The sequence below is a fragment of the Notolepis coatsorum genome, assembly GCF_963971535.1.
Source record: "Notolepis coatsorum genome assembly, chromosome: 1".
In the NCBI taxonomy this organism is placed as follows: domain Eukaryota; kingdom Metazoa; phylum Chordata; class Actinopteri; order Aulopiformes; family Paralepididae; genus Notolepis; species Notolepis coatsorum.
This window is the reverse complement of record NC_140165.1, coordinates 152901518-152921840: the sequence shown is the minus strand read 5'-3', so window position 1 is coordinate 152921840 and position 20323 is coordinate 152901518. Positions and strand designations below refer to the sequence as shown.

General features: G+C 46.6%; 1 protein-coding gene across 1 annotated transcript in view; it reads right to left on the bottom strand.

Moving 5' to 3' along the window:
* The window catches only part of rab35b (RAB35, member RAS oncogene family b), a 32277-nt gene that overhangs the window by 6236 nt on the left and 5718 nt on the right, over nucleotides 1-20323 (bottom strand). The window contains exons 4-5 of the mRNA XM_084331359.1: nucleotides 3932-4056; nucleotides 3506-3630 (exon numbers count right to left, since the gene is read on the bottom strand). Of these exons, the coding sequence (XP_084187485.1) occupies nucleotides 3506-3630; nucleotides 3932-4056 (250 nt within the window). The remainder of the gene's footprint in view (nucleotides 1-3505; nucleotides 3631-3931; nucleotides 4057-20323) is intronic.

Here is a 20323-nt window from a genome sequence, read left to right as displayed (position 1 = left end):
CAGAGTAAATAAAGGTTTACATTTAATATATATATTTAAAGATTTTTTTAAATGAAATTAAAAAATAAAAGTGGTCCATTAATTTCCAACAGATGATAAACCTGGTAAACTCTATCATCATCCATTAACGTACGCTACCTTGTTTCCCAACCGGTGTGACAGCGGTTCCGTTAATAAATAGCATGTCTGCCATCAATTTAGTTAGCTGTTAAATTAGGCGTGTATGAACAAATGTGTGGGCATATAGTACAGTTAAGTATTCTTAGCCAATTCACATAGTTGATTATTGGATACTGGAGCTTGTCGCGTGTGCATGTGCGTGTGTACTAGTCCGAGTCTCTAGTCCTTTGTCTTGTTTACTTGTAATGTTATATGTTATGATGTAAGTAGTATGATGGTGCATGTGACCACACAGTGTAGGTTTTTTGGTAGACACCAGGAAGAATAGCTACTGCAATTCTGTAGCTAATTGGGGATCCTAATAAACTAAACTAAACCAAAACAGCTAGAATGATATAGATAATTCTCTACGGCTGTCCTCAACTGAAGAAATTCTTAGTTAACTAATCATAGGATTTGTCGACTAATCAATTCGTTTCTATAAACATTTTGAGAACCTCTTTAAATCTAGTGTTTACCAGTGATGAGCTTATAATTTTTCATTTTAAAAGCATAATAATAGACTTATCAACTAACAAAGTATTTTTTGACAAAGACCAAACGGAGCCATTAAATCGACTATAAGGGAGCGGCCCTATTTATCCCAGGAAAATAGTTAGAGCAGTTGGAAACAGCCATTCAAAGTTTCCTGGTGCCCCACCACCTTTCCCGCTCAAAAGACTAAAATAAGGCTACGTTTAGACGAGCGTTTTGGGATGGAAGTCTGAACAGAAACCGCAAAAGTCGTCTTGCGGTTTCACTTTTAATTTTGCGTTTAGACGAGCGTTTTGGGGTGGAATTCTCCGTGCAGACGAGACTGTAACAACTCGAGACAACGGAGCCCCGCTGTCACACGATTGGCGCACATGTCACATGACATGCTGTGAAGACCCGCCCTACTCTGCCTCTGATTCGCAGAGTGTGGGTGGGGAATGTGATTGGACCAAAGCAGAGTCACTCACAGACATCAGTGGGTCCAGTCATAATAGTTGTGATAGCCGCGGGACAGATTCTTGTGTATTTAAAAGTACTGCCAATGTAGCCTTCAGGTGATCGCCATGGATAGAATCAGACATGCTTTGTTTACGCTTCTAGGCTACTGGCGCATGCCTGTGATGTAAGCAGTAGGCGCGACGAGAGCCTTGACGACCCTTTCGTCATAGTTTTATACGGTTTGACAGTTTAGACGAGAGCGCAAAGGTTTACCGTTTATAGGAATTCCACCCTGGAAGGTGGTCTCACTTTTTTACGGTTTCACCCCGTAAAAACGCCGTTTCCGTATAAACGAAAGGCACATCTGAAAAAATATTTTTGCGGATTCACCTGCTAGCGTTTCCGTCTAAACGGGGCCTTAGTGTCCATGAGACCACTAACAAAAGATACAATCGGCACCTCTCCCACAATGTATCAAAATAAAAACAACCCCGTCAACCAAGTTGCTTGCCTTGTGTACGCACTAGGGCTGTCTTATATACTTCGAAGCGTTGAAGCTTCGTTCGATGGGCATGGGATTCGAATATGAAAATAAAATTCTAATATATTAAAAAATTTATAATAAATGTATTTTTTATTTTATATTTTGCTAAATCAACTCTGCCTCTCTTTGTTAACACATTCGGGGCCAACCACGTATATATACATGTTTCGGATCTAACGCTTGACGGCCAACCACGTATATATACGTGGTAAGGTTGTTTTGGCTTTTATTCCATTGTAATATCCTACTCAATGTCACCGAGCGGCACTGCAGATTTACCCTACTCTTGGAATTCGGAAAAGTGCATTACCGGCCAGATCCTTATGCGTGGGCTTTTCTGAGTGTAGCCGATGGCCTGGAATAGTTTTTGGGACGCTGAATTCAGTATGCAGTAAAGGAATATATCATCAGCCAATGGACATATGGATCTACCAGATGGCGATCGATAACTGGGAAATCCTTTTGGGGATCCAACCGGCCACAGGTAAGAGCTTTTTCACGTAAATTACATGCTGATCAGGCCTTGTTATCATAGCCAACCAGCCGATCAGCGAATAAGGCTACTGAGGCTAATGCCATTATTGGTAATCAATCATCAGAAACGACGTCCCCCGCCCCCCCCCCACTTTCATGCATTCATGGTGGACCATGATACAGACAATATGCATTGAGTTTTAGCTCTAGCTTGTCTATAGCCGAAACGCCATTCGATTTAACGCTATTAGCTTAGCACCCTATATCTCGCTATTAGCTTAGCACCCTTTATCTCCAGGAAATACCCCAGAACATTCTGCTATAACGTTCATATTCACGACGCTATAAAATGGGAACGTATTGATGAAAAAATTATTTATTTAAGGCATATTGAAGGGACGGTTTATAGTGTCAATTGACAATGAGAATGGACAGATAGCAATAATCTAAAGTATAGATTTAGCTCTACAAACGGCCTCATGCACAATGAAAGTTTGTTTTGATATGCTGGCCGTATAGAGTGGGATTAGACGGATCTAGTGATGCACCAATGTGAAAATTGTGGCCGATACCGATAACCGATATTTATATTGCTGTTCTGGCCGATACCGATATTTACCGATGTCGATATCTCTGTATAGAAAACACTTTTTTATGATAATCAAATAAAGAGCTATTTTCCAAAACGCTTAATTTTTTTTACTTTTGTAAGTAATTTTCAGAAATGACTGATATTTTGAAACTATTTAAAAAAAAATTATATCGGCCCAATCTTGATATCGGACCGATACCGATGTGTAAAAAAACTGCCATATCAGCCGATATTATATCGGCGGCCGATATATCGTGCATCACTAGACGGATCCCAATGGCCCCGAATGTGTTAATTACAACAAGCAATGCCGTTTGTTATTTAAGATGAGGTCGGACTCGGCACTGACAGATGTGTTAATTGTGCTGCTTTTATAAAGCCTCAAATGACGGCTTACAATATTTCATGAAAGCAAAGTGTTTCGTTTGTCTAAGATTTAAACTTTACAGCACTGACAAAGTTGAACAAAGTGCTGTACAAGACCCACAACAAAAAAGAAAACAAAAAAAAAGATTTATAATTTTTATTTTTTATTTTATCTCAGCCCCGAAGCTTAGAATTCCAAAAAAATAATCGAAGGTCAGCCCTAGTACGCACTGTAAAAAATGGTGTCCTTGTGCCTGTGTCCATGCTGCAGAACAAATCACTGACCCCACCTTCAAGAACCTCCTCCAACTCCAACAACAACAACCTAGCCTCTATCTATATCTACCAAGCATGTCTCCGATAGCGCATTAGACACAGCACTCATGTATTCTACGTTCCCCTGCTCGCCACGGAGAGGCACCGGAACAATGACCTACCTCTTCAACATTGATGTTCTCCTTCGCGCTCGTCTCAAACAGGTTGATGCTCATCTGTTCCGCAAACTTCTGCGCGTCTGTCGTCTCCACCACCTTGGAGTTTGGGTCGTCGTTCTTGTTTCCCACTACAAACAAACACACAGAAGAAAAACAATAGCGGTTATGGTGATGATGATGAGCCAGTGAGTTCTTCCTCCCCCACCAGTTAAGTGGGAAGCTGAGGCCAAAGACCTGCGCAGAGTTGCACAGAGTTGGCATAAGTTACGCGTTTGAAGAAGAGAGCCACATTGTACCCATCTGGACCAACATCCCAGACCAGGATCAAATCCTGGCAGAACCTTCTCTCCTCGATTCCCTCTAATCTGTCTGCCCTCTTAGCCTTCCTATTTTCTCAGTGAGGGAGGGAGTTGAATGAGACAGACTCACCTAATATTCGGCACACGTCGTCACAGTTCTGGTTGATTTCATGTAACCATCGTTTCACATTGACGAAGGACTCTGCGCTCGTGACGTCGTATACCACTATGACCCCATGCGTTCCTCTGTAGTATCTGGAGAGAGAGAGAGAGAGAGAGAAAGAAAGAGAGAAAGAGAAAGAGAAAGAGAAAGAGAGAGAAAGTTAATATCAACAATAGCCTGTGCCCAGCAGAGGGAGACAAACCCAGTTAGACAATTTGGAGACACTATTTAAAAATAACTGAAACATGGATTGAAAAGACATATATATGGCATATGCTTGATATGGAAAATGTGATTTCACTGTATAGTCATTTGAATGGTGTGATGATGACGATTATGATAATGCAAAACAGTAGTATAACAGCAGGAATAAGGGCATGAGATGGCGTGTCTCTGGAGCAGGGCTGGGCAGTCTGCAGCAAACCAATCACTGTGATCCACTAGGGACCGCGACAGAACGTTTAAAGAGACGGGAGGAACACAGACTCATTCACACAGAAGTACGACTACAGTACAGCAGGACTCTGCTAAAAATGCTAAAAATGGCCAGGCCGGCCCCAGAGAGGGAGAGGCCAGGGCTGTACACTGCGACGATCTCGTCGCAAATTGCCCCTTAATTTGGCCGTTGCGATTGAAATATTATATCTGGTAGCAACGTTGCGAGTAGAGATTTCAACCCTTCATTCGCATTTCACTCCTAAATTAATCCATACAAATTGGATAATTTTTTTTTAAACATTAGCCTACAACCAAGGCTGTACAGTGCGACACAATGTCGTGGTGCTATGAAAGAATCTGTCGGCAATGAATGAACTTACTGCGATAGCCTGAGTGAAAAAAGATTTTCGTGGAGTGAATCTGGGTCACGCTATATACTTGGTACTTGTAGTCTATCGTGCGATTAAAGACCATGTCCCTGTCTGCGTAGTCTATACATCCAACACCAAATCCCATAATTCCTAGCGAAACGAAACTGAATGTGGCCGCTTCCTTTAAATAATAATATGGCTCTTGCTCCGCAAGAACAACAGAGTGGATAATGGATATCAGTCCATTTTATGACAACCACGTCCGATGTGGAGAGATGATAAGATGATGATGATTGACGTGATGATGTGATGATTGATTGACGGGGACACGGAAACTTCTAACGTTCAGGATCAGCCATGCATTACGTGAGTACCCCACTATTAGGACGTGAAATACTGTCTACTTAAATTGACACCGCGGATCAATAAAGTATCAACCTATCTATCTATCTAATAATGAGACAATATGCAAATAAGATAATACTAATAATTGTCTGTTCCCCGTATATGAAATGAAAGTGGCTTGCAACTTTACTGCTGGTAAAATCACTGTTTATTTCTCGTTTTGCATAGTATTACATTCCACTTCTATAAACAATCAAAGTCCTACCGTAAGAGCCTCATACGGGTCAATTAAACCATTTTTATTAGTCTTTCCTTCGAGCTAAGTTGGACTGAACATTTCACTGTCAAAAGCGCAAATGTAAATAAGGTTGCGTTGCAACAGTTTTCAAAATAAAGGTCATATATACAAATACCTCTCAATTCTTATAAAAAGAAAGTCCCGGATATACATAAACATTAATTGGCATAGATCTCTATAAACGGCCCAACACATTGATCACTTTAGGCACACACTGAAACCAGTAACATCACAAATATGAAGCAGGTAATTACCCATACAAATAATAAAACTTTCATGGGGTTATTTACAATAATAATAATTCATTTGATTTCTAAAGCACTTTTCATTGTGAAACAAATGTATGCAGAGTTTCTTGTCCTCCTGATTAATGGTGTGTGTGTGTTGTGATGATCTCATTCAAGGAGCACTACACAAGCGCGCGCACACACACACACACACACACACACACACACACACACAGTTTGTTGTTTTTGTTCTATTAGTGATTTACACACTTTCTCAGTTGGTTCATTATAAAAGATACAAACCTGAAAACAAACGCACTTAAATGTTAAATAAAAGGACCACAGTAATGAGGCAGGAGGAACATATTTTTTTTAATAATGGTAAAATTGTTATTTAAAAATTTGCCCTCATTTAGGGGCAAGTGTGCCCCTAGTAGTGTCGTCAAAAATATCGAAGTATCGATACATATCGATACTGAATATTTAAAACGGCTTCGATACTCATTTCCCGAAGTACCGATACTTTCTGCAGTAGCGGTACCAGCTGGCGAGTGTTCTACCGCAAGTTGTTGACGCGCTGTTCAGAGCGCTCAGCGCGCTTGCCCCCCGGCTCCTCCGAGTCCAGCCCTCCCCCTCACAGAGTCACAGAGAGCCGTCTTCTTCAGTTAGTAAACAAACATTTTAGCTGAAGATGGTAAATGCAGAGCCTCCGCAACTTGTGCTTGTGGATAAAGAAAACAGCAGAAGTGCTGTTTGGAGGTACTTCAGGTTTCAAGTAAACAACGAAGGACAAGCTACAAATGCCCCAATGCTATTTGCAAGCGGTGTTAGAGCAGTGCCAGCGCCGATCTCCATAAAGAAATGAAAGAGGTTCGTGACAGCTGCTCTTTCAACATCACTGTGACTGAAGCATTAAACCATTAACTCTAGTTTAATACATGATACGTTGTCTACTGATGGCGCATAATATCAACAGCTGATTCGTTGTAACGTTACAGCTACCAGCTAACGTTAGCTACTGCTAGCTCCGTTAGCTTAGCTGGCTACTTGTATAATTACTGCATGGTAACGGAGTAACGTTAACGTTTAAACGTTATGTCGAGGTCATACAATACTACAGTCGACATAAGGTTAACGTTACCCCGTTTCCATCAAGTGTTTAAATAGCAGCAATCTTGTTGAAAATGTAACGTTACTAAAATGCTCCGAGCATAGCCTCTCTCTCTCTCTCTCTCTATCGCTACCTCTCTCTCTCTCTCTCTCTCTACCGCCCTCTCCCTCTCTCTCTCTCTCTCTCTCTCTCGTTATCTTTAAATAAAAACGAAATTGTTACTAACTGTAATATAAACAGTTCAGTTTGTCAGGTACATGCAACACAGATTACAGTGTTTACATCTGTCTGCTTGAGAAAATACCATGTTCTGCATTTGCAATAGAAATGATTGAAGTGAGATAAACAGTTATTTTTAGGGGTGCACCGATATATCGGTCGGGTATCGGTATCGGCCGATAAGTGCCTTGTTGACTGCTATCGGCCTATCGGCCGATAAGCTCAAATGTGCCGATAGCAGTCGCCGATAACTAACCATCCATTTGTGTAGCGTCAAAAGGCAAAAAAAAAAATTCACTCGCGACCTACCTGCACAACGCCCGCCGTCCCCCCCACACACACACAAGCTACTGCATCAAAGTTACTATTTATGATTAACAAGGCATTCGTTTTGTGGCATTAACGTTATATAGTTAGTGTTACACGGACAATAACATCAGCATATTATTATTACCCATAGCAGCAAGGCATTACTCCGAGTCCGTTCATAGCCGGGAGGCAGAAGACTAACGTTACTGGTGAAAATGTGATTTACGTTGGAATACTCCTTTGCCAACTTGCTGTACTATGCTTGCAGGTCTGCAGCCATTATTACTGGATTAAGAATAGCCCCAACTTTAGCCAACGTAACGTTATGGCTAAACCTTTAACATTAGTTAACCCTAGCTTTCGGTTAGCTGTTCAATGTTAATAACACAACCAAGCGAATCCATCAGAGCTCCCCATCAACACCGCTCTGTCGGGAGGATGGCATTTAAGAAAGTATCTGCTGTTAAAATGACACAAACATTCGTTTTGTGGCATTAACGTTATTATAGTTAGTTACACGTTCAATTACATCAGCATAGTATTTACCCGAAGATAGCAAGCAAGCCGTGCATAGCTCGGTTACATTCCGTTGCTCATTCCGTACCCAACTACACATTCTGCAATCTGTTAATAAAGTTTTCAACCAGACAAATGTATAGAAAGGCTTTGTTTTATTATAAAATTTGTTGCAGTAAAATCATTGTGTCTCGTTTGGCCATCCTGTGGAGCGCGCTGGTCGGCGGGCACTGCCGGGCAGCTAACGTATTAGCTTGTTGTGGTTCTAAGTTTGACTCGCATTCTCGCAAGCAGATCAATGGCGGCATGCCCCGAAGTAGAAAAATGAATAAACGCTTGGTGGTAAGCAGGAGGTGGGTGCTAGCGGTGTGGCGTAATTGGCCGAATCGACTGTCAATCAAAATGGTTCCATTGCATTGGTTGAAAGCTCTGGTTGAGAGAATAGTATCCCGCTGCAGGCCGCCAGAATGGTTCCATTGCATTGGTTGAAAGCTCTGGTTGAGAAAATAGTATCCCTCTGCAGGCCGCCAGACGATACTGGGAGAGGGATCAGTGATACCATAAACATATTTCTTGATGTTTCCTTTTTTAAGTAAGTAAAGAGGCCTACAAATACAAACACACATACAAATATACAGTAGTTTCATTAAAAAAATAAAAAAAAATTAAAAATACTTATTTTTTGCCACAATTATCGGTATCGGTATCGGCCGATTGTGTTAGTTGAACAATCGGTATCGGTATCGGTGGCCAATTTTCATATCGGTGCACCCCTAGTTATTTTTAAATGTGTGATCTAAAGATAAACAAAGGGTTTTAAAATTGTTATATTTATCTTCTCTTATAGTACCAGAGAGAAGCTAAATTTGAAGCTAAATTTGTTTAAAAGAAAAAATTAAAAAATTATATATATATATATTTTTTTGATATCGAAATAATATCGAAGTATCGATACTTTAAGGTATCGTTTCGAAGTCGAAATTCCAGTATCGTGACAACACTAGCCCCTAGTGAAAAAGCTTAGCGTACAGCCCTGAGGCCCCAGAGAGGGAGAGGCCCCAGAGAGAGGGAGGCCCCAGAGAAGGAGCAGGCCCCAGAGAGGGAGAGGCTCCAAAGAGGGAAAGGCCCCAGAGAGGGAGCAGGCCCCAGAGAGGGAGAGGCTCCAAAGAGGGAAAGGCCCCAGAGAGGGAGAGGCCCCAGAGAGAGAGCAGGCCCCAGAGAGTAGAGCCATATGGAATCCACGATCACGGAATCGCGGACGGAATCGCGGAATTGAGCAATAAAAATGGAATCAACTAAAAAAAAAATAAAAAAAATATTATTATTTTTTTTTATTATTATTATTAAACTTTTTTTTTTAATGTTGTGGGACTTGTACAGCACTTTGTTCAACTTTGTCAGTGCTGTAAAGTTTAAACCTTTTTAAATCTTAGACAAAAAACACTTTGCTTTCATGAAATATTGTAAGCCGTCATTTGAGGCTTTATAAAAGCAGCACAATGAACACAAATCTGTCAGTGCCGAGTCCGACCTCATCTTAAATAACAAACAGCATTGCAGAGTTGATTTTGCATAATTTTTTTTTTTTTTTTAATAATCGAATTTTATTTTCATATTCGAATCCCATGCCCATCGAACGAAGCTTCGAAGCTTCGAAGTATTTAAGACAGCCCTATTAAATGGACTGTTATATCTTATTAAATTGTGGACATTTATTCATTCCCACTTATTAGACACTATTTCTGATGGTAAAATGAGCGTACAAAGCAAAATACAGAATTCTGAAATATTAAAATGGAAAAAAACTGAATTTGGAAAAAAATCAAATGGAATTTGGAAAAAAATTAAACGGATTTCATATGGCTCTACCAGAGAGAGAGCAGGCCCCAGAGAGGGAGCAGGCCCCAGAGAGAGGGAGGCCCCAGAGAGGGAGCAGGCCCCAGAGAGGGAGCAGGCCCCAGAGAGGGAGAGGCCCCAGAGAGGGAGAGGCCCCAGAGAGGGAGCAGGCCCCAGAGAGGGAGCAGGCCCCAGAGAGGGAGCAGGCCCCAGAGAGGGAGCAGGCCCCAGAGAGGGAGAAGGCCCCAGAGAGGGAGAGGCCCCAGAGAGGGAGCAGGCCCCAGAGAGGGAGCAGGCCCCAGAGAGGGAGCAGGCCCCAGAGAGGGAGCAGGCCCCAGAGAGGGAGAAGGCCCCAGAGAGGGAGAGGCCCCAGAGAGGGAGCAGGCCCCAGAGAGGGAGCAGGCCCCAGAGAGGGAGCAGGCCCCAGAGAGGGAGAGGCCCCAGAGAGGGAGAGGCCCCAGAGAGGGAGCAGGCCCCAGAGAGGGAGCAGGCCCCAGAGGGAGAGGCCCCAGAGGGAGCAGGCCCCAGAGGGAGCAGGCCCCAGAGAGGGAGCAGGCCCCAGAGAGAGGGAGGCCCCAGAGAGGGAGCAGGCCCCAGAGAGGGAGCAGGCCCCAGAGAGGGAGCAGGCCCCAGAGAGGGAGCAGGCCCCAGAGAGGGAGCAGGCCCCAGAGAGGGAGCAGGCCCCAGAGGGAGAGGCCCCAGAGAGGGAGCAGGCCCCAGAGGGAGAGGCCCCAGAGAGGGAGCAGGCCCCAGAGAGGGAGCAGGCCCCAGAGAGGGAGCAGGCCCCAGAGAGGGAGAGGCCCCAGAGAGGGAGCAGGCCCCAGAGAGGGAGTAGGCCCCAGAGAGGGAGCAGGCCCAGGCCCCAGAGAGGGAGCAGGCCCCAGAGAGGGAGCAGGCCCCAGAGAGGGAGAGGCCCCAGAGAGGGAGCAGGCCCCAGAGAGGGAGAGGCCCCAGAGAGGGAGCAGGCCCCAGAGAGGGAGCAGGCCCCAGAGAGGGAGAGGCCCCAGAGAGGGAGCAGGCCCCAGAGAGGGAGCAGGCCCCAGAGAGGGAGCAGGCCCCAGAGAGGGAGCAGGCCCCAGAGAGGGAGCAGGCCCCAGAGAGGGAGAGGCCCCAGAGAGGGAGCAGGCCCCAGAGAGGGAGCAGGCCCCAGAGAGGGAGCAGGCCCCAGAGAGGGAGCAGGCCCCAGAGAGGGAGCAGGCCCCAGAGAGGGAGAGGCCCCAGAGAGGGAGCAGGCCCCAGAGAGGGAGCAGGCCCCAGAGAGGGAGCAGGCCCCAGAGAGGGAGCAGGCCCCAGAGAGAGGGAGGCCCCAGAGAGGGAGCAGGCCCCAGAGAGGGAGCAGGCCCCAGAGAGGGAGCAGGCCCCAGAGAGGGAGCAGGCCCCAGAGAGAGAGCAGGCCCCAGAGAGTAGAGCCATATGGAATCCACGATCACGGAATCGCGGACGGAATCGCGGAATTGAGCAATACAAATGGAATCAACTAAAAAAAAACTAAAAAAATATATATATTTTTTTTATTATTATTATTAAACTTTTTTTTTTAATGTTGTGGGACTTGTACAGCACTTTGTTCAACTTTGTCAGTGCTGTAAAGTTTAAACCTTTTTAAATCTTAGACAAAAAACACTTTGCTTTCATGAAATATTGTAAGCCGTCATTTGAGGCTTTATAAAAGCAGCACAATGAACACAAATCTGTCAGTGCCGAGTCCGACCTCATCTTAAATAACAAACAGCATTGCAGAGTTGATTTTGCATAATTTTTTTTTTTTTTTTAATAATCGAATTTTATTTTCATATTCGAATCCCATGCCCATCGAACGAAGCTTCGAAGCTTCGAAGTATTTAAGACAGCCCTATTAAATGGACTGTTATATCTTATTAAATTGTGGACATTTATTCATTCCCACTTATTAGACACTATTTCTGATGGTAAAATGAGCGTACAAAGCAAAATACAGAATTCTGAAATATTAAAATGGAAAAAAACTGAACTTGGAAAAAAATCTAATGGAATTTGGAAAAAAATTTAACGGATTTCATATGGCTCTACCAGAGAGAGAGCAGGCCCCAGAGAGGGAGCAGGCCCCAGAGAGGGAGCAGGCCCCAGAGAGGGAGCAGGCCCCAGAGAGAGGGAGGCCCCAGAGAGGGAGCAGGCCCCAGAGAGAGGGAGGCCCCAGAGAGGGAGCAGGCCCCAGAGAGGGAGCAGGCCCCAGAGAGGGAGCAGGCCCCAGAGAGAGGGAGGCCCCAGAGAGGGAGCAGGCCCCAGAGAGGGAGAGGCCCCAGAGAGGGAGCAGGCTCCAGAGAGGGAGCAGGCCCCAGAGAGGGAGCAGGCCCCAGAGAGGGAGCAGGCCCCAGAGAGGGAGCAGGCCCCAGAGAGGGAGCAGGCCCCAGAGAGGGAGCAGGCCCCAGAGAGAGAGCAGGCCCCAGAGAGGGAGAGGCCCCAGAGAGGGAGCAGGCCCCAGAGAGGGAGGCCCCAGAGAGGGAGCAGGCCCCAGAGAGGGAGCAGGCCCCAGAGAGGGAGCAGGCCCCAGAGAGGGAGAGGCCCCAGAGAGGGAGAGGCCCCAGAGAGGGAGAGGCCCCAGAGAGGGAGAGGCCCCAGAGAGGGAGAGGCCCCAGAGAGGGAGCAGGCCCCAGAGAGGGAGAGGCCCCAGAGAGGGAGAGGCCCCAGAGAGGGAGCAGGCCCCATAGAGGGAGCAGGCCCCAGAGAGGGAGAGGCCCCAGAGAGGGAGCAGGCCCCAGAGAGGGAGCAGGCCCCAGAGAGGGAGCAGGCCCCAGAGAGAGGGAGAGGCCCCAGAGAGGGAGAGGCCCCAGAGAGGGAGCAGGCCCCAGAGAGGGAGCAGGCCCCAGAGAGGGAGCAGGCCCCAGAGAGAGGGAGGCCCCAGAGAGGGAGCAGGCCCCAGAGAGGGAGCAGGCCCCAGAGAGAGGGAGAGGCCCCAGAGAGGGAGAGGCCCCAGAGAGGGAGCAGGCCCCAGAGAGGGAGCAGGCCCCAGAGAGGGAGTAGGCCCCAGAGAGGGAGTAGGCTGCAGGCCCCAGAGAGGGAGAGGCCCCAGAGAGGGAGAGGCCCCAGAGAGGGAGCAGGCCCCAGAGAGGGAGAGGCCCCAGAGAGGGAGAGGCCCCAGAGAGGGAGCAGGCCCCAGAGAGGGAGCAGGCCCCAGAGAGGGAGTAGGCCCCAGAGAGGGAGTAGGCTGCAGGCCCCAGAGAGGGAGCAGGCTGCAGGCCCCAGAGAGGGAGCAGGCCCCAGAGAGGGAGAGGCCCCAGAGAGGGAGCAGGCCCCAGAGAGGGAGTAGGCCCCAGAGAGGGAGCAGGCCCCAGAGAGGGAGCAGGCCCCAGAGAGGGAGCAGGCCCCAGAGAGGGAGCAGGCCCCAGAGAGGGAGCAGGCCCCAGAGAGGGAGCAGGCCCCAGAGAGGGAGTAGGCCCCAGAGAGAGGGAGGCCCCAGAGAGGGAGCAGGCCCCAGAGAGGGAGCAGGCCCCAGAGAGGGAGCAGGCCCCAGAGAGGGAGTAGGCCCCAGAGAGAGGGAGGCCCCAGAGAGGGAGAGGCCCCAGAGAGGGAGCAGGCCCCAGAGAGAGGGAGGCCCCAGAGAGGGAGCAGGCCCCAGAGAGGGAGCAGGCCCCAGAGAGGGAGCAGGCCCCAGAGAGGGAGTAGGCCCCAGAGAGAGGGAGGCCCCAGAGAGGGAGCAGGCCCCAGAGAGAGGGAGGCCCCAGAGAGGGAGCAGGCCCCAGAGAGGGAGCAGGCCCCAGAGAGGGAGTAGGCCCCAGAGAGAGGGAGGCCCCAGAGAGAGGGAGGCCCCAGAGAGGGAGCAGGCCCCAGAGAGGGAGAGGCCCCAGAGAGGGGGAGGCCCCAGAGAGAGGGAGGCCCCAGAGAGAGGGAGGCCCCAGAGAGAGGGAGGCCCCAGAGAGAGGGAGGCCCCAGAGAGAGGGAGGCCCCAGAGAGGGGGAGGCCCCAGAGAGAGGGAGGCCCAGAGAGAGGGAGGCCCAGAGAGAGGGAGGCCCCAGAGAGAGGGAGGCCCAGAGAGAGGGAGCAGCAGGCCCCAGAGAGAGCAGCAGGCCCCAAAGGGAGCAGGCCCCAGAGAGAGAGCAGCAGGCCCCAGAGAGAGAGCAGCAGGCCCCAAAGGGAGCAGGCCCCAGAGAGAGGGAGGCCCCAGAGAGGGAGCAGCAGGCCCCAGAGAGAGAGCAGCAGGCCCCAAAGGGAGCAGGCCCCAGAGAGAGGGAGGCCCCAGAGAGGGAGCAGCAGGCCCCAGAGAGAGAGCAGCAGGCCCCAAAGGGAGCAGGCCCCAGAGAGAGAGCAGCAGGCCCCAGAGAGGGAGAGCATTCCCTGTCGAGCTGTGCTGCGCCAAACACAAAGAAACCTTTGTCAGACCTTTGTCATCCATGTGTGTGCATCTGTTAGGGCCGTGAAACATTTACCGGTTTTACTATAAACCACGGTAAAATTCCTGACGGCTAGTATTACCATTTAAAATGTAAAATGATCATTATAACCGTGTTTGATTACAGCACTTGGTAAATACTGTCCAGCATCAACCAAAGTTAGCCAAACAGTCTTCCTGCAACGAGAAGCAAGTGCAGCAGCAACGTGTGTTTGTTGTGCTTCAGAACAACCAGGGCGGAAGGTAGTGACACATCGCTCCAGAGTTTTTTCAGCCTTGGAGGACAAGTAGTCTGAAGTACTGCATGGTCATGTTTTAGCTTTTAGTGCTGAGGGAAAGTTCATGGAAGGTGGCCAACCTGTCTGCAGAACATGCAGAAAGAAAATCGCAACGAAAGGGAGGCAACACTTCAAATCTTGCAGCCACCACTAACGTCATTTTATAATGAATGCAACTTAAGTTAGCGTTAGTTCAATGCATGATGTGGGGACTTCGGAATGGGGAGAACTGGCTTGGCTTGTCTGTCTAACTTGCTGTTATTGTCAATAATGTAAATGGAAGCTTTCAGTGTTACCTACTCCTGTAAACAACACACTATACGTGTTGTCCTGCTGCTGTATGTGTCATGTGTCTTCAGACTGCTCACATGATGACACCTTATGTAGATTTAATCACCCACACAATATATTTAGTTTGTTTAAAATCAGGTGGCCGTTGAATTGGTTGTAAAGGTGCTCCAACAGGAGAAACACTATTGGTTAATCTGTCTTCTCAAGACTCATCCAAGGACATTCCTTTTTATAGATCATTATATGTCTTTTCATTTATGTATTTGAAATGTACAATGTATCGCCGCCCCACCACACACACACACACACACACACTCCCACCCATCCCACCCCATATTGCTAACAGCTGGTGTCCACCCCTGACACATATGGCAGCTACTGAACAGAGACAGACTGACAGGCGGTCATACGGCTATGAAGGAACCCTGGCTCGGTTGACTATCGAAGGTGGGGTTTCTGAGTTGAGTGCGCAGTGCTCTGCCTGTGAGCAGCTCTATGTTGAAATTCACTTACTAATGAGGCACCACGCCACTCTAGTTCAGCAGCACAATTAACAATCAGCCTGAACAGGCCCGCTCTGCCCTGCAGAGGGATTCCCACACAGCAGCCAGGAGGAGACAGGAGGCCGCTGGGCTGGAATGGTCTTGCTCCTCAGGGGCTGGGAGGAGATCAGCGATGCAAAGTGTCTGAGCTTTCTGAACGTCTCTACTATTCCTACACTTATTGCCGGCATGGTCAAGCCTGTGCCTATTAACCCTTTCACTAGCACACTACAGAAGGTTAACCTTTCACTAGCACACTACAGACGGTTAACAGTCTGTAGTGTGGTAGTGAAAGGGTTAACATTCTGTAGTGTGCTAGTGAAAGGGTTAACATTCTGTAGTGTGGTAGTGAAAGGGTTAACCCTTTGCCATGTGGCAGTGAAAGGGTTAACCTAAGTTCTGTATTGTCGCAGTGAAGGGGTTAACAATTTGGTAGTGAAAGGGTTAAAAGCCATGACTTCAAAACATCCCTGTCCCCTGCATCGCTGTATCATGACAGCCTAATAGTCTAAAGCAGGGGTCCCCAACCTTTTTTGAACCAAGATCTACTTTTTTATTTACCACCTAGCCGAGAGCTACCAGCCAAAATTGTATATTGTAAGCCGCCATTTGAGGCTTTATAAAAGCAGCATAATGAACACAAATCTGTCAGTGCCAAGTCCGACCTCATCTTAAATAACAAACAGCATTGCTTGTTGTAGTTAACAAGGAGAGGCAGAGTTGATTTTGCAAAAAATACATTTTTTTTTTTTTATCTAATTTTATTAATCGAGATCTACTTGAAACCAGCCCGCGATCTACCTGTCGATCGCGATCGACTGGTTGGGCACCACTGGTCTAAAGTGCTGCCTCAGTCTGTCCCAATCAACATCACAAAGGGGAACAAAAACAAAAGAAGTGGCCATAAAGACACAGGAGTTGCTCAGCCGCTTTCCCTGAATTGGCTCCAACAAGGCCTCGCGTGTCCAGACCCAAGGCCTTGACCAGTGGGACAGCATTCTTATCCAGCGACTCCATCTAGTCATTTATCAGAGCTCTCATGACAGAAGAGAGGGGGGGAGTGGTTATGGACTCTGTTCCACATCAGCCAGTGATATTGTTGCAAGATTGAAAAGATCATCAAAAAAAGAGGAAAAAATATAAATTGAGAAAGGAATGTCGACCCCATCTTGCTCGTATAAACGGCACTATAATCAAAGCGGCAAAGTCCATATTCCAGCGGGCGCTTTATGAGAGAAAATAAATTATGGATGTGACGGCAGGCGGTAGAGCCACGGCACACAGCTGGGCTGTCGCACATGGTGAGGGCCAGTCATGTTATAGTAGAGGACAGGCTGCAGGAATGGGAGCAAGGACGACCAGGATACAAAAACTGCTCCAATTGTGCAGGTCTTTTAAGCCTCTATAAAAAAAAGTTTTACACATACTCTCACAAGGAAGTCTACATCTCTGATTAAATTACACTTTGTACAAATATAGGCTTAAAGTAACTATAATGCTAGAAGGAAAGTGTATTATGACAAGAATATTGTCCCAATTTGACATTTTCTTTAATTGTTTCAAGAACTTTAACTATTATTTGTTTTATTACAAGCTGAATTGAATCTACACTTCAGTCCATTCTATTGTCTTATTTGGCCATTAGTTAACTTATCAATATACAGAATATATGCTCAGTAAAAAAAATGGGAAAAGGAGTCATCCATCAGGTTCACTTATTACACAACAAACTATTTTAATGAAATCTGACGCAATATTTTTATTATGTTTTGGTCACTTTGGCACCTCTTGTGCCCGTCTCCAAATGTTGGGCTAAACCGATCCTGAACTATGAGAGGAAGACTAAGAAAACAACGACTACCGCCCTGTAGCCCTCACCTCCATAGCCATGAAGTGCTTTGAGAAGCTAGTGAAGGGCTACATCTGTTCCTCCCTCCCCATCAACCTGGACCCTCTGCAATTTGCATATCGCCCCAACAGGTCCACGGAGGACGCCATAGCCCATGTGCTGCACACAGCAGCATCACATCTGGACAAGAGGAAGGGGAACTATGTGAGAATGCTGTTCATCGACTACAGCTCAGCATTCAATACCATAGTCCCCTCCAAACTCATAGCCAAGCTCAGGGACCTGGGCTTGAACTATGACCTGTGCCAGTGGGTCCTGGACTTCCTGACGGGCAGACCCCAGGTGGTAAGAGCCGGCAACTGCACCTCCTCATCCATCACGCTCAACATAGGGGCCCCCCAGGGCTGTGTTCTGAGCCCCCTCCTCTACTCCCTGTACACACATGACTGCGTAGCACAGCGGAACAACAACACCATCATCAAATTTGCTGATGACACAGTAGTGGTGGGCCTGATCTCTGCCAACGACGAAAGGGCCTACCTGGAAGAGGTAGAGAACCTGTCACAGTGGTGTCAGGAGAACTGCCTCTCCCTGAACGTCAGCAAAACAAAAGAGATGATTGTGGACTTCAGGAGGTCGGGGGTCAAGGACTACAGCCCCCTCAGCATCGACGGGGCACCAGTTGAGAGAGTGAACAGTTTCAAGTACCTCGGAGCCCACATATCCGAGGACTTGACATGGACCACACACATTGACAGTGTTGTGAAGAAGGCACGACAACGCCTCTACTTCCTCAGGCGCCTAAGGAAGTTCCAAGTCAGTCAGAAGATCCTTAGGAACTTCTACTCATGTACAATAGAGAGCATCCTGACCGGCAACATCACCTCCTGGTTTGGGAATAGCACTGCACAAGACCGTAGCAGACTACAAAGAGTGACACGTTCAGCCGAACGCACAATTAGAGGGGGGCTTCCCACCCTCCAGAACATTTACAACAAGCGGTGCAAGGGGAAGGCTAAGAGAATTATTAAGGACTCGAGCCACCCGAACAACTGCCTCTTTGAACTGCTGCCGTCAGGCAAGCGATACCGGAGTCTTATGGCGAGCACAGAAAGACTCAGAAGGAGCTTCTATCCCCAGGCCATCAGGCTGCTAAACGAACAATAATCGCTAAACGAACAATAATCACTATGCAACAACCATCAAATGCACACAGCACACACACCCACACGCACACACACACTCACTCAAACAAACAACACACTGCAGCACCCACTCTCCACACTTTAGATCACACAAACACACTTACACTTTATATTTATTGATAAAGGATTTGCACTACAACTCGTACACCTACTGTGAATTGTACCTAAACTGCACCTCGTCCATTTATGCCTTGCACTATATAGTATAGTATTGTATATTAGTACACTGCACAGTATTGTATATTGTATGGTAACTACGTCTACGAACATTGTACATATGTCTAAACTGAACACTGACCTCTTTTTTTTTTTTCTTCTAATTTTTACTATGTTTTTATTTCATACTTATCTTGTCATGCACAGTCTCTGGAGCGCAACAGTAAGAAGCATTTTGTACAAAAGTATTCTGTACTTCTGTATGACAACTATTAAAGAAACTTGAAACTTGAAACTTGAAACATTTGTATTACTTATTATACAACAGGTAGTTAAGCAATCTGATAGGCATTCAATACCTGCAGATAACTCTTGTGAAAAATGGTATGAGTTACTGAGCAAACTACTCGTGGTAACCAGGGAGCTAGCGAACAGCTTTCTCACTTTATCCCAGACCTCACTCTATTCAAGAAAACCTTTCTGGCAGCAAATGTGTTGGGAAGCTTTGTATAAAAGCAATAATACCCATGCCATTTAGTGATTATGGGCACTTGGTGATGCCAGCGTTGTGCCTGTAATGACAGTAAACAATTCCCTGTGGCGTAATATAGCTATATATTAATATGATGTGCAGGTAGAACAAAGTTGTAGATGACGCAAGTGATGCAGGATGCTTGTAAGTCCACATGTGAGGAGTTTGCATTGAACAGCACACTCTAGCAATGATGGCACAATAGCTACTGGCAATAGAGGCCTTGCACATGTTTGTATAGTTAACTTCTTCCAACATGGCTGTCTGCCTGTAACCAATGGTAACCACTTTTGAAAGAAAATGCCCCCCATTTCTGTGCAGTGGTAGAGTAGGTAAAACACTGGAAAAGCATGATATACTGTTCCACTGTGACTTGTTTATAAGATCCAGCAATAAATCAACACATAGCAACCAGTTGTTTTCCACATAGCAACTGTTGCCATTTCCATGTATAAAACCAGGGGAGGAAACTAACTTTTTGGCTTACCAGCCAACTGGCGAGTATCTGATTTTTTTTACCAGCCAAACAGATTTTTTATCAGACAAAAAAAATCGCTAATTGTGATAATTACTTCTTTGTATGTCTTTGTCTAAATTGATTTTCAATCATAGTAAAATAATCACACTGTGTCTCTACTCTTTAAAATATTTATTAGCCTAAAACATTAATCTCTACTCTTCACAATATTAGCATAAAACATATTAACATGAAAGAGGGATCTATTCTGGACTGGGTTGGCTCAACTGGGCAGTGAAAGATGCTGGGTTGGACTGGGTTGGGCAGTGAAAGAAAAAAACCGAAGTATGTTGTGAAGTGTATAGATAGATGTGAAATGTATAGATGTAGCAGTACTGTCTATCTGTATGTCATATGTTATGATGAATTGAAAATGGGGGACCCTGATGTAAACAAGACGAAAGTCTTTCTCTGGTCTGGATCCCCTTAACAATTGTGTGTATTGAGCCGTACTGTATTGTACCCATTCTGCAATCTGTTAATAAAGTTCTCAATCAATCAATCAAGTTAACTTTGAACCTCGGTTGTCAAGCCGCGTCAATGTTGTGTATGCATCTGGGTAGGCACACTGTGCCTTTAAGACAGCACGGTGGTCTTACGACAGTGCTGTGAAGTACCGTCAAGTGTTGTGGTAACGTCAGTTGGGTTGGTGTGCTGTTGTGCACAGTGCACTTGAGCTAGCCCCTTTCGTGACTGCGATGTGCAAGCCAGGGGCTTTTGAGCATGAAATAAAATGTCTAACCTTACGTCGTAGTCCGGTGCTTTTTTGGAAATATTATAGTCATAACAGAAACAGATACACCTGCTGCTTTGAGCACACAGGGCTAACGTTAGCTAACAAGCAGCTATAGCTAAAACGCTAACTAGAAGCTAACCACTGTATACAGTTCCAGTAGACTAACATTACACCTCTGTGATTTAAATGTGTCCTTAGTAACTTATACTCAAGGGTT